At 32.4% G+C, this 14,259-nt stretch overlaps 2 protein-coding genes and 2 non-coding genes across 6 annotated transcripts in view; 2 read left to right on the top strand and 2 right to left on the bottom strand.

Annotated features, from left to right (window-relative positions):
• Positions 1–8,981, bottom strand: part of LOC105219268 (GTPase-activating protein CdGAPr) — a 179,135-nt gene extending 170,154 nt beyond the window's left edge. The window contains exons 1-2 of one of the 3 annotated variants that reach the window (XM_054228247.1): positions 8,833–8,981; positions 6,665–7,117 (exon numbers count right to left, since the gene is read on the bottom strand). The gene's annotated coding sequence lies outside the window, so the exon portion shown is untranslated. Of the gene's footprint in view, positions 1–6,664; positions 7,118–8,461 lie in introns of all 3 variants that reach the window. The other 2 variants (XM_054228245.1, XM_054228246.1) reach the window with 2 other exon arrangements.
• Positions 4,061–4,133, top strand: Trnar-acg (transfer RNA arginine (anticodon ACG)). Its single transcript has one exon. It is a non-coding gene; the product is annotated as a tRNA-Arg (tRNA).
• Positions 4,366–4,438, top strand: Trnar-acg (transfer RNA arginine (anticodon ACG)). Its single transcript has one exon. It is a non-coding gene; the product is annotated as a tRNA-Arg (tRNA).
• Positions 8,982–9,621: 640 nt separating the features above from the next.
• On the bottom strand, positions 9,622–14,135 carry LOC105219267 (probable RNA polymerase II nuclear localization protein SLC7A6OS). The gene is made up of 4 exons (XM_011195278.3): positions 13,719–14,135; positions 13,101–13,582; positions 9,994–10,193; positions 9,622–9,892 (listed from the first exon to the last, which is right to left on the bottom strand). The coding sequence occupies exons 1-4, from the start codon at positions 13,944–13,946 to the stop codon at positions 9,675–9,677; spliced, it is 1,128 nt and encodes a 375-aa protein (XP_011193580.2). The 5' UTR covers positions 13,947–14,135; the 3' UTR covers positions 9,622–9,674.
• Positions 14,136–14,259: the final 124 nt, after the last annotated feature.

The following is a 14,259-nucleotide window of genomic DNA, read 5'->3' as shown; positions in this document are numbered from 1 at the left end:
GCAGTTGAGAAAATTGTTGTGTGGAAGAGATGTATGGAAGAAAAATAAGTTTGGAAGGTCTTTTAAGGAAATAATGTATTCGAAACATGGCATTATAAGTAAAGCTGAATAAAGTCTTTAAGTATATTGCATACTACAGAAATAGTGTGGATTTGTACCAGATATATGATATGAGAGTATCTTGAAACATACCTAAGGATTCTTATCTTCACAAAGAACCGTTGTTTCAACTGTCGAAATGGGAAACCTTGTGATCTCTGTCTAACCTAAGCTCCGCAATTTTACTTCAGGCGATTGATGGTCAGTATATAGTGATCTATATCGGGAACTATAGGCCCGAAAAAAAGTTTTTAGCTTCGCTAAATTTAAATTTATTTGATTAAAATATGGTGTTCCACATAGAAGTCTAGTTTTATCGTTTGCGGTTTGTTTCCAAATTAATACGATTTATTTCCAATTAAGTATAATTTTAGTAGTCGGAAGCATACAGCTAATCTGCTCCAATAGTCCCTAGACTTATCTATATTCAACAAAACGGTACAATTCCTCAAAAATAGCTTATGACCACCAAGCTCATCTACAGTCCGCATACATAGAGAAAGTGTTGAGTAAAAGACCTTGTTCTTCAGAAGGGTTTAAGAAAGTCTTATAATGAAAACTTACTTATTGGAATCAATTATAGATAGAGGAATATTGGAGTCTATTATCACGCAAAGAGTTGAATAAACCACTAAATTTAAGATGGGTAGATTATTTACTGATGAATAAGATTATAACCCAAATGTTCATAAGAGTATAGACATTTAAAAATGTACAGTGGAACTTCTCTAACTCGAATCACCATAATCCACAAAAAAACTTCGAGTTAGAGAGACTTCCGAGTTACAGAATATAATTTGTATAAATTTTGACTTATATTGCCAATTCAATAGTTCGAATTATGGAGAACTTCGAGTTAGAGCAGTTCGAGTTATGGAAGTTCAATTGTATATCAATTTACAGAAAGGGTCTCGATCAATCAAATCGAAGGCAGGTTTCGGAATTCTTAGCTGATATATAGACATGATACAACCGAACCCCGTATATGATCTAAACATTCACAAATGTACTAACTAAGGCGAGTATTAGACTGAGAGAATATTGAGGTAACTTAGACATCAAGTGATCTTTCAGTGCATCACATTAACAATAAATATTCTCTTCTTTCCTCCGATGAAACATATTCTTCACATGCTCGCTCTTTAAAATATGCCTAAATGAAGAGAAAGTCAGATAAAGCTTTAAAATGCATGGGGATACACAATCACCCAAATGTAATTCTAAAAAAGTTGTAACTGATCCACACACCACTTGTGATCTCGGAAAGAAAGTAAAGCAAAACAACCAATTAATATTAAATAAACAGACAACTTAAAAAAACTGCGGTGCAAAGTTAAAGTGAGTGCTGAGTGCCGTTTAACGCATGGTGAGAGCGACTACAGACGAGCTGGCCGGAAATGTGCGTTGAAATTTAACACACTCGGACACGTGTCTGACAGAGCAGCAGCACACCCTACAGTGCTGTCACTATATATGGAATGTACATACATATGTGTGTATTTGTTTTTTTTACTATATTTATGTTTCGAGTTTTCTTAGACGAAATTCTCAATAAAAAATTGCATTGAACTCTCATGAATGATGTATGAGACATAATTTACAAATTAATTCATTTAAGAACTTTTCTTCACCTCATAAAGTTGCAGCAGCAGCAGTGACAGTCAACTGTAATCAGCTGTTAGCGTTTGTCAATTGACAAGCGTTCATTAAACAGCTTTTGGAACACCAGAAGAATATGACAAAGACGGAGCAGCCGAAGTAGAGGGACATACATGTGCGAGAGACTTCCTGTTTAGTACCAAAGACTTAAAAAAATGAAAAAAGTCTTTAAAAATTGTCTTTATGTTGTGTTAAAAAATTGACATTGAAATATTTTTTTCGCTGCTCTCTATTACGCTTTTTTTGCTGGAACTTCCTTTTCCATCTCCATATATTTCTTTTGAGAGTTTGTTCTTTACAATTTATAGTTTTTTAATGCTTCGCGAGTGCATACGTTTAGTGAAAGTCTAACAAAAGCGATAAATCTTATTAAATGTTAGTTGACTTATGCAAAAGCTTTACGCGTGTGCTAGGCTCATGCCGAGCAGTTTTACGTGGTCATAAAGTATTTCTTCCTCTTAAATATGAATATCTACAGATTTATGTTGTTATAATTTAACTTAATACATACGAACATGTGCTGTAAATACGAGAAGACGAAGAAGAAAATATACATATATCAGGTGATCCAAGTAGAGGTATTATTTTCAATAGCCTTTTTTTTACAGATCACGCGTGAGTAGTGTAAAGCTGTCATGGTATGTTGGTTCAGTATTGTTTGGTATTTCATCATGGAAATACTTACGTATATCACGTTCTGTAAAGAATATGTTTCGCGCGCTTCGCTCAACTTATGGCCAACTTAAGCGTACTATTCGCAACACCATCTTAAGACCCAACATTCATTATTGGATAACCTTCAAAAGAATAGACCACGTCCAGCAGGCATTGAAGAAAATATAGCAACCATAGCTGAGAGTGTATACGAAGACCGTGAAGAATCGATTCGGCGCCGTTCACAACAACTCGGACTATCGTATGGAACGATAGCGCATTTTAACGTCGAGATCGACATCGTTTCGCTTTATGGGCTCTTGAAAAGTTCCAAGAAGATCCGACGTTTACGAACCAAACTCTGTTCAGCAATGATACCTATTTCTGGCCGGTCATCTGTCCATATTTCTTCAAAAATGATCCCGGTAAGATCGTAGCCGTCAATGGCAACCGACTATTTGTTGTCTGAAATTGAAACTCGTGATCTCGACGACATTTGGTTTCAACCAACCGGCATCACTTCCCACACAAGATAAAGATTTATTAAGAGAACACTTCCGTGAGCAGATAATTTCACGTCTTGGGTCGGTCAATTGGCCACCAAAATAGTGAGATATCACACTGTTAGACTTTTTCCTATGGGGATATGTAAAGTCTAAAGCCTATGCGGACAATCCCCCTTCGATTAAGACATCAGGCGTGTCTTTCGCCATTGGATTCAACGGATGGATTATTTGAGACGTAGGCGATAAGAGATAATCTTTAAAAAATAAATGCTAAAGAATGTTCTTTGGAATGATAATAAACATCACCCATTAAATTTGAATTTTATGTATTTTATTCTTTAAAAAAGTAGGGAACATCGAAATGGATCACTCTTTATATGACAGACAACGCTTCTATGATAGTAAGAAATTAAAACTGGTGGTTTGATGAAATCCCGAAAAAATACCGAACAAATTTAGGCAGCGACTTACTAATCCTAACAAGTTCGGATCACCGCAACAACATCGTATAAAATCTGGGTCAATTGCGGTACCGCAGAACCGGCTGTTGTGAGAATATATGTATATATAGTATATATAATCAAGAACGATAAGACGATAGGATAAAATATTTTAGAACCTGACGTTCTAGATTTACTATAAAAATTGACAGTTCATTTATGATCTAGTTATAATGCAATATCCTTCTTACATTGTAATAATAAAGTTCCAATTTTGCTTACAAACATACACATGGGAACCTAATCCACAATATACAGCTTATCACCGGCCTGTGACTCATTCTAATACCCATGCTGATATTCTATATTTAATATGTCTAATTATTTAACATTATTCAACTGACCCTTATCATTTTATGCATTCATTTATGTTTTTTATTGTTGCCGAAACTCACGCAAAGCCTACACATATCTACATACAAATTATATACTTGAATACATACCCATGTCATTAACATAAGTACCACACTATATATATAATCTAATAATATTTGTACACATTTTTTATTTCGGCTTTTGTTTACTCTTCTTCACATTTGCCTTTCTACCGAAGCACTCTTAATGTCACTCAGCGTGTACAACAACTATTCAACTGTATAGTGTACGGTGAATGAATGTCTTTTGGTTTTACATTTGATAACCGGTCCTGTGGCGCAATGGATAACGCGTCTGACTACGGATCAGAAGATTCCAGGTTCGACTCCTGGCAGGATCGATGACTGTTCTATTTTTTGTTTAAAATTTTAATGAAAATTTAAAAAAATATAGAAACTTAATTCTTCAACGGAAATGAATATATAATGTTGAGTCTATAATAATTACATATTTCTATTATTTAAAATAGTTTTTTTTTTTTAATTCTATAATTGAAATATTTTAAAATATTTTATATTAAAAAAAACAATATTGTAAATTCGTTACAAATTGTAGTCGGGTTCATGATAACCGGTCCTGTGGCGCAATGGATAACGCGTCTGACTACGGATCAGAAGATTCCAGGTTCGACTCCTGGCAGGATCGACATAACATCTATTTTTTTATGGTTTGATAGTTAAATATTTGCTATTTCTAATTATTATTATATCTGTTTATACCTCATAATAGTTCAATTCAGAAGATAGTATTGGTAACTCCAAGAATGATAAAGAAGAGTTATCATCAAACCCATGTAACACTGGCTTTTCCAGATCTATATGATTAAGGCAATCTATCTGAATTAGTTTAATTGTTTGATCTTTTTTCAAAACGAGACGTTACAAAAGTAGACCAATAGGGAAAGCAAACGGCGCCACATTTTCCCCCACTCTTTTGACATTTCTCTCAGTTAGGTTTGTCATTTCATCATTGAAAGATATACGATCTAACAACGCGAAGAAATTATTAAAATTTACAACCGAGATTCGGAGTCAATGACCTCAACTTTAAAAGCGCTACGTACAATTTATGTTAGTCATAATCTTTCTGTCTGACCGTTCCATGATAACCGAATATTTTTGGCCCGATTTGGTTATATGGACTTGGACAATATGTTGTTCCAACAGCATGGCACCACAAGCCACACAGCGAATGTTACAATCGAGTTATTGAAAACCAAGTTTGATGAACGTGTTATCTCAGGAAAATTTGGTTCAGCAAATGTGACCGTGGTGGTCATGCAAAAGAGTTCCATACATAATGGCTTCGAATGTACTTTGTAGGATATTCATTGATATCCCAAACCGTTTTTGTTTTATTTCAAAAGCTTTTGTAGGGGTTTTATTGAAAAATCCTTTATAACTAATTCCATTCAAAAAAACATTAAAATTTGTCTGAAATATTACCAAGCTTCTTCTGCAATCAAAGGTTATTAAAAAATGTTTCTGGGTTCTACATTAGCCTTGAAGAAACTAATTCTCCTATTTCAAAGAATTTTTTCAGGTTTTAAGACTTTCTAACGCAGACATTTATAAATCTATGATCCTAAACCTTGATTTTTTATAGACTATAGAACATTATATCTTGCTTAATATTTAAAAAAATACTAGTTTTAAAAAATATTCGACCATAACCTTAAACCAAAAAACAAATGAAACATCAGTCGTATAGCTACTAAAATGTAAGGAAAATACACATAGATATTGAGATTATGTGTGGACGACAAAATACGGCCACCCACATAGCTTCAAAACAACCACAGGACAATGAAGTTAAGGCAGGAAGTACATAGCTCCCTTCTATGTATTATCGGGGGGTGATATTAAGGTAGGGTATAGCACATAGTTAGAAGCAAAGCATGGCATGTGGCAGCACTGGTATTTTCGGTGACAATGCAAATAATATAAATGAAAAGCTGAATTCGCATGCCGGCACAAAGGCATGATGATTCTCTTTCGCATTCCAAGCTGTCCTTTTTTGCACTAAAATATGAACAAGTCGAAAGGGTGTGTGCGCCTTGGGCCAGTTGCGGCATTAAAGGATTTATATATATGGACTTTTACATATGATAGCATATGCCGTGCATAACTGGGTGCGATGAAATGGAATTTTATTTGTATGTATGAATGTTCAGTTAAATGTGTATATGCAAAGTACCGGCCATTGTTGGTGGCATCTGATAGCGCAAAATATGGCAAATGAATGACATAGAAAGGAGTAGCACACATAGTATGTGTGAAATTATTTTCACTTTATTACAGCTTTGTGGGCGGACAAATGAGTTAAAACTGTACAAATAAAGGCATTTTGCTTGAGATAAGACAATTGTGCGGTTGAGTAAATATTTTGCTGAATTTGCGAATGTAATTTGTTCACAAAGAAAATTATCATGCGAAATAGAAAGAAGTTGAAAGCAGCATTTTACAAGTGCAATAGGTGCGAACAAACATAAAGCTAACCCTTGATTAGAGCTATAGTGTTTTTTATTGTTTTTAAGCAGTAGATTTTAAGGTAAAAGCATGCGTTTGACCTTTAGGTTTTTATGCATTGAAAAAAATTGAATTAATTTTCACATATCACGTATAAAGAAAAATCAGTAAAACATTTGTACAAGTATGTAAATACGGTTGAACTTCCATAACTCGAACTTCTTAACTAAAATTTCTCCATAACTCAATCTCTTGAATTGGCAATATAAATAAAATTTCATACAAATTACCTCCCGTAACTCGAAAGTCTCTCTAATTCGAAGTTTTAAATTATGGTGATTCGAGTTAGGGAAGTTGAACTGTAGTTAAAAAAAATTAATAGTTAAAATAATATTTGTCTTACCTCAAAAAGTCCAATTTGATATTTTTATCTAATACAGCAACATACTTTGTGGTCGGCAGGCAGATAACATTGTTTTATTATTAGACTGATTGTTTTTAATATTTATAAATTTGAATAGTCGTATCCAAATATTTTTTTTTATAATTTTAGATATCTATTTCATTAAATTAGCAAATATGAGTTTTAATTCCGACGACTTTTCTATCACTCAATGTTATAAATTTCACAGCGTAGATTTATCGTTATTACATTTAAATCCACTAATTTATTTTTTACGCTGTTACGCTTTCACTGCAATTCTAGCACGTTCAATAAGTAGATGAGCAACTTTCAAAAAGCAAGTGAGCTAAAGTAGTCTCGATTTGTAGTTAGCGACACGAATTCGATTTGCCAATATTAACTATTTTGTTAACAAACAACTATGTATGTCAGTTGTGTTTAGCGTTAGTGGGTCTAAAAGGTATAAATATTTTAATTTTAAATATATGAACTATATGAGAACAATTTATCAAAAATATTAAGATTTTAATGCCCATACATATTTTCTATAATTCTCAAAATAGAAACAAGCAAAAAATATGTTTTTCTGATATGAATACCCAGCAAACGATATACTATTTTATATACATACATATAAATATGTATTCTAAATTATTTTATATCTTTTATTAACATTGATATTAACAAAATTCCTTTAATTAAATTTATTATACAAATTATATACATTTTGTGGGTATGTTTGTTGAAAAAACAATGTAACCAATTGTAGACTTAGATTTCTATTCCCACAATATGAAAACGAAATGGACCGATTTTATGTAGATGCATACATATATCTGAAAAATAAATGTCAGTTGCCTCAGCAACTTGAATCTTATCTTTATGCAGCTAATATTGAAGTAATTAATATTTTTCAAGACCACTTTCTTCCAGTTCCTATTTATCCTATTAACATAACCTAGTCAATATATCCAAAAATTGTGTTAAAAATGTTTGGTTACAAACTTGCTAACTCTTATTGAAATTAATTTTGTAAAATTTTTTACATTTGTGGAAACGAGTTTATGCAGTTAATAAAAAATCCCTTTTTATATTTTAAACAATCTTGAATCTACACTTTTTAGCATTTCTATACACCCGCTTTGTATGTTTACACTTGTATCTTCTGTGCCTTTTCTGCTTCTTACATTTTCACTTCTTTATGCCCGGATTTAATTACATATTTGTAGGTACATGTATTTATGACGAATAAATATGTACAATTGTAACTACTTATGCACATTATTAGTTAGATAAGTATGTATATATGCACTCCATATTGCAACTTTATTATAAGAAAATCAATTAATAACACCCAAGAGGAGCACTAAAAACTAATTGGAAACTCATTTTAGTCAACACTATAATCACTGGCATCTGGTCTCTGCTGCATATTACTTTCATTTGCTTCACTGTAACGGGACGTAACTAAATTCGGCACATTCACGCAATTTAATTATTTTTACACTAATATCAAACAATTGTATCAGAATTTTTGTTACTGCAGCTTCCAAAACTAGTAGAAACAGTGAATAAATCTCAATTTTCATCAAGTACACACTCAGCTGCCTGCACAAACGCTGGGGCTGCAGAAATGTACTTTTTCATTTTGGCTCGCCCTTCTTTCTGTCGTATGTTTTATTTGCCTATTCACTTGTCAGCGGTTAAAATTGCACTTTAAAACTATTAGTAACAAATTTTTCTTTGTTTTAATGTATTTAATTTAACTATTTTTTGTTTACTTTCACTGCAACTTACTGCACAGAAGACGGCTTGCAAAAGTTATATTTTCTTATTACACAAAATTAATTTTCACCTTCGTCTGCTGCATTCACCAAACAACTAACCATAGAAGCGAGAAAACGCACGACAACTGCAAAAGCAACGTCAACTAAAGCAGCGGCAGCGACGTTGGCTTTGTAACGTTAACGTTGACTTCGTTTACCAAACAGCCGTATTGAAAGAAAACAAAATGACAACAACGACGACGCTAACGTTAACGTAGACGTTGACAGCGTAGCATTACACATATGAATGACAATTTGTTTGTACGTGCGTGTACACAACAGCCCTTTAAGTCAAAATCAATGCAGAATATTGCAAATTTACACACTTCATTGTACACGTACCTTTATTAAATATATATAGCATATAAAGAATTATATTTTGAGCTGTGTAAACAATTAGAAAACGCGTTTCTACGGTCGCGATGCGGCGTGATAAGCTGTGAATTTTCTCGCTTGGCTGCAGCGGTAGCAGTTGGTGCACAATTGGAAATATTTGTGTATATTTATGAAAGCAAGAAATTCACCACTTTAATATCTCATAGATACAAGTTTAGTGTTGTGGTGTTGTGTGGTAACTTACAACGTTTGAACCGATTACTTTGAAAATTAGATAATTGGAGTAAAAGCATACAAATATGTAATATAATATATTTTTAGATAGTAACAAAATACTATTAAATCATTTAGCTTATTTATGTATATGTATATATGTATATCTGCATATCCATTTTGCCGGATTAACAGCCGGTGTAATGATTTCACCTTAAATGAGTGTACTTACATTTGAAGGAATATTTTTTCTCTTTTTTTGAGCATTTTGTCCGTTCCAATATTATTGGCGGAGTTATGAACTGCAAATTTAGTATTCTCTATATATATTAGAGAATTGGTAATGAAACTCCCTTTGTTTAATTTGGTATACATTCATATCTATTTTATATTAATATTCAATATTATCGAGTCTTTTTTTAGCATATATAGTATACTATATGTATGTGATGAGTACGATGGAAAATCAAATGAAAATTAAAAATTAGAAATAAAAATAGTGTAACAAACACATATTCAAGTTAATATACTAAATGAAGTATTACAAAAACAAAAAACAAGTATTGTGAAAAAAAGAGTATATAAATAAGTTTAAGTAATTTATTGAACATAAATCACATCAGCAATGCAAAGATTTAGGCATCTGAATCATCGCTATTACCGCCAGCATCATAATAGTCGACATCATCATCATCGTCGTCGTCACCATCGTCATCACCGCCATGTTTACGCCTATTACTACGTCCGAAAATGTGATCTTCATCATCATAGTAAACATCATCCGATGAATCCTCACAACCCGACACGCTAGAATCTTCATCATCAAATGTGTGTATGTAACCTTGCTGAATGCCTGGCAGTAGATAAGAAAAGTTGTATAATATATAAAATAAATATGATAAAAAGACTACAAAATATTTATTTTAACAAAAAAAATTAATTTTCTCTATTTACCCATGCGCATGTGCCGCATACCCAATGCCATGGCATCAATGTCTCCATGATCATAGGAGTCTTTATAGTCCTCATTATCATCATCCTCATCGGGATAATCATTTGTATAGTAGTTTTCATTATTCGAGTCTTCTGAGTCTTCATCTTCGTCATCATCATTGAAACGATCTTCATAGACTAGATCATCGTATGGGCGAATACTGTAAGATGTGATAGCGTTTTGAAATAAGCGAGATAATATTCTTTTGATTTCTAAAACTAAATAAAAATGCTATAAAAACCATGAAAAAAAAGTTTTCTTAAATTAAAAAATGAAGAATGTTTCGAGTCATCCGACATGGAAATAACATCGTATTTTTTGAGTTTAACGCAACTTTATGGAATGCCGAAAAGTTCTTGGCCCCGGCACTGTAATAGTTAATTGAATCGAACTGTCTTATATCTGATCTGTCATATTAGTTCGAATAAATAGTTTTAGGAGCAGCCTCATTGATGACAACCTTTGCTCCGTTCTCCGACTCCCACTGCAGCCGGTTCTACATTACCGGAGTTGACCCGGATTTTATCCTGTCAAGGGCTGCCCTTTCGACGATCTAACCTTGTTAGGATCGGTAAGTGCCGTTCTCACGACAGTCGTTTTACATAACCGGAATGTATTCGGTTATTTATCCGGCCATGGACTGTCAAATCGGCAGCATTTCTAAAAATTATTTGGGGGAATATTTTGTGACGCTACAACACAACAATATGACAACCTTTGATCATACATAAAGCAGATTGGTGCCGACACTGTTTTGGTCACTCTTTTTAGATGAGATATTCAATATATAATGAAAAATTCACCAAAATTATATGCTGCTGCCACAAATTCCTCTCTGCGATAGTTATAATTTTTATAGAACCACTTGGAGTTGGTAATTTCGGCCAATTTTGCTATATCAATTTTGTTTATATGTAACACTAAGCACATTTCACGAACTTTTTTTTTGCCAAATATGCATAAAAATGCTTTAACAAGTATTATAAGACAAGACTTTCTATACAAATATTTGCTTTGTACTAAATGAAAATAAAAACTTGGCACAACCAAAGATTTCACAACGCATTTCCTTGCCACCGAACACTAAAGCAATGAATAAAACAAACTTTTTTGTTTTGGTTATCTCATTATATATATGTATTATAGCATGTCATTGATTTATATTTCATGACTTAAATAAAAAAAAACGCAATTAAACATATACGTTATTGCGATACTTATTTCCTTACGCTAATTCGTTAATGCTAAAGTTTTTTTTTTTAATTTAAAGTTTGCATTGCGCACAAATAAATGTAATTTTACTTAATATGTATGTAAATTTTATGCTTTACTCTCGTTACTATATATTTTTTAATTATAACTGTTTAGTTTATTTGTAAGCTTTTTGTTTAGCTGTAGTCTGTAAGGTTTTTTTTATTAATATTTCTTGCTTTCATTTTTTTGTTTGTTTTAAATTTTTTGCTGCGTTTTTTGGCTGTTTAAACCAAGTATTTATTTTCACTTACGCACTACGCACACATATACACATTATTATCACTATACTAAAATGTACAAACATACGTATATAGATAAAAAAAATTAATATATAAATTGTTTATACATAAGTAAGGCATATTACAAACAATACTTAGCATTATTACAAAATTTAAAATTATAAATTATTTGCACTACACATTGCAATATTGTTGGCCGACACAATGCAAATGTGCGCTTAGTTTTGCTTAAGTAACAAGTTATGAATTACTGCAAGTACACAAAATTTAGTTTTTTATCATAGATACATTTTTTATAATTTTTTTATTTCAAGCACACAAGAATTATAGAATTTTGTATCATTGATGCATTTTTTTAAACAGTAGTGGGCGCAGAAAGTCGGTGTTTAATTTAATAATTATTTTTTTGTTTATTTTTTTTTTAAATTTACTTTTAATTTATTATTAATTTTTAATTTATTATTAAATGTTTAAATTATAAATGAAATTAATGATTGTTGCAAACTGTTGTTGACTATTTTTTTACGATTTCTGTAGCTTTGGCAGCAGATATTTGAAATGGAATGATGTAAGCGAATATATGTAAAAAAAACAATTATGCGACACATATTTTTATAACACAAGGATTTACTGTTGAACGCGTTTGAAAGCATTTATTAAATTGGTATTTGAAAGAAATTAATTTAAAATTTTGTTTTTGTTTAAATTTTACTACAACTCAGGAGCACAACCAAATTAAAATTAACCAAATGTAACGCGTTTGTCATATAAAGGTTAAACGGCAAGCTTGTATGTGTGCGTTAAAATTATTTTATATATGCATAACATACACTAAATACTATATTTCCCACATATTTTGTTTATAGTAATTGTTATATTAACATTTTTGTATTTCTTTTATATTTTTTTGTTAACGTCGAGTTCTCATTGTTATTATCCGCTGCCAACATCCATTTTGTTTAATGTTTGCTATTTTTGCGCTGTCACCGAGCTGCCTGCGTGTATGTGTGTGTGTTTGTATACCACCGCAATATCCTTCGCTGTCCAAATATTAGGCAACTTATGCGAAATTGTTAACTTCAAACAATTTTAATTACATTCGCAATTACCAATAGCAGTAGTTGTAGCAATTGTTGTTGTGGTAGTAATTAAACGGATAGTACAACCTTAATAAATACACAACAATTTGCATCAATTTTACTATACATTTATATGCATAATTATGTGTATGAACAGAAAAATGCACCAGACTGATTTTCTTTTTGCGTTTGGTCATTTCAACTGGAAAGTTGAAATAATTTTTCACTATGTAGCAATATGAGGCGTACGATTTCTAGCAATTGGTTGTTACCATTATCCACTAATCCAAGTACACATACAAACACACACATATATGTACATATATTTAAACATATAGTTATGCATAACGACACCCGTACCACGCACAACTTCCTTGACATATTTGTTCATTTATATATATATATATTTCTTTTTTTTTTTTAAGCTAATAAACAAGCATGTCGACTTATATGAAACGACTGGTGAGCAATATCTGCTCGATATGCAAAACCAACCTTAAATAGTTATCGTCCATCATATCAGCATATTCCACTTGCAATTCATTCTCTGGCAAATACAAATCATATACGTAGCCTGTGTCAGAGTCAGTCGCTTGCTGTGCATTATTTGCATGATCATGTGCGGGCATATGTTGCGCATCCCCATCTATTGTTTGTCTTTGTTGTTGTGCGGCATGCTGTGACAAATGTGGTTGTCCATCTGCTTGTGCGGACGGCACGTTGTTTGTTTGTGCGCCAGCATCTTGCTTTTCTATATCGACAATTGTCACTTCTTTTGCCGCTTCCGCAGCGTTTGCGTCTTCAAGCGTTGTACGCATACAGTTTACCACACGGAACCGGCTCTCATGCAGTGCTTGCCGCATTTCCTGTCTTGCACGCTCGGTGTGATTACTGGGTGGCCGCACAGATTTCTGTAGCACAAGTTCTTTGGCTGCTTCTTTTGTGAGTCGCGCTAACTGCGTGGTAGCGCCATCATCCTAAAGAAAAAAAAATGTATTTAGTAATTCTAAAATTGTAATAAAACTTCTTATATTACATAAAAGAATACTATTATTACTATACATATATAAATTTTTTCAAACTAAATAATAAGTTAAAAGCTTTGCACATTACCTGCTCCTGTATTGTACCCGCAAATTTGAGTATTGTTGATACTTCGCCATCTTTGTCATTTACAGCCCTATTAACGTCTGTGCCCACAGCTGCTGCCGTTCCCGCGACCTCTTCAGCTACATCACCTGCTTCGTTATCTGCTAAACGGCGTCGTTTCTTGCTATTTAATATGAATGCACTAAGTGGCTCCTCATCGATTCTGCGTTTTATACGTACAACGGCTGGCATTTTTTTATTAAAAGCACTTAACTTTCTCTTTTTAACTTAATTTTACTTTAAAAAAATGTGTATGTCTAAACGAATCCTGGTTTAAACCGTTTTGTAGTATGTGCAGCGAAAAATGAGACAAGCTAAGAAAATTCCAACAAAGAAATGTGCGAGGTTTTGTGTTGTCAGTGTGGCCCAACAATTATTATAAAACTGAAATATAAATAGTGCTGCCCAATCGGTGCAAATATAATGGTTAAAAATAAGTTTTATTAATTTAAACGTTCTAGTAATCTCTTTTAAATGATTTTTTTAAATACCTGCTCATTATCAA

This window comes from Zeugodacus cucurbitae, chromosome 3, assembly GCF_028554725.1.
Source record: "Zeugodacus cucurbitae isolate PBARC_wt_2022May chromosome 3, idZeuCucr1.2, whole genome shotgun sequence".
Taxonomy (NCBI): Eukaryota; Metazoa; Arthropoda; class Insecta; order Diptera; family Tephritidae; genus Zeugodacus; species Zeugodacus cucurbitae.
The sequence above is the reverse complement of the archived record's forward strand: the minus strand, read 5'-3'. Positions and strand labels throughout refer to the sequence as shown.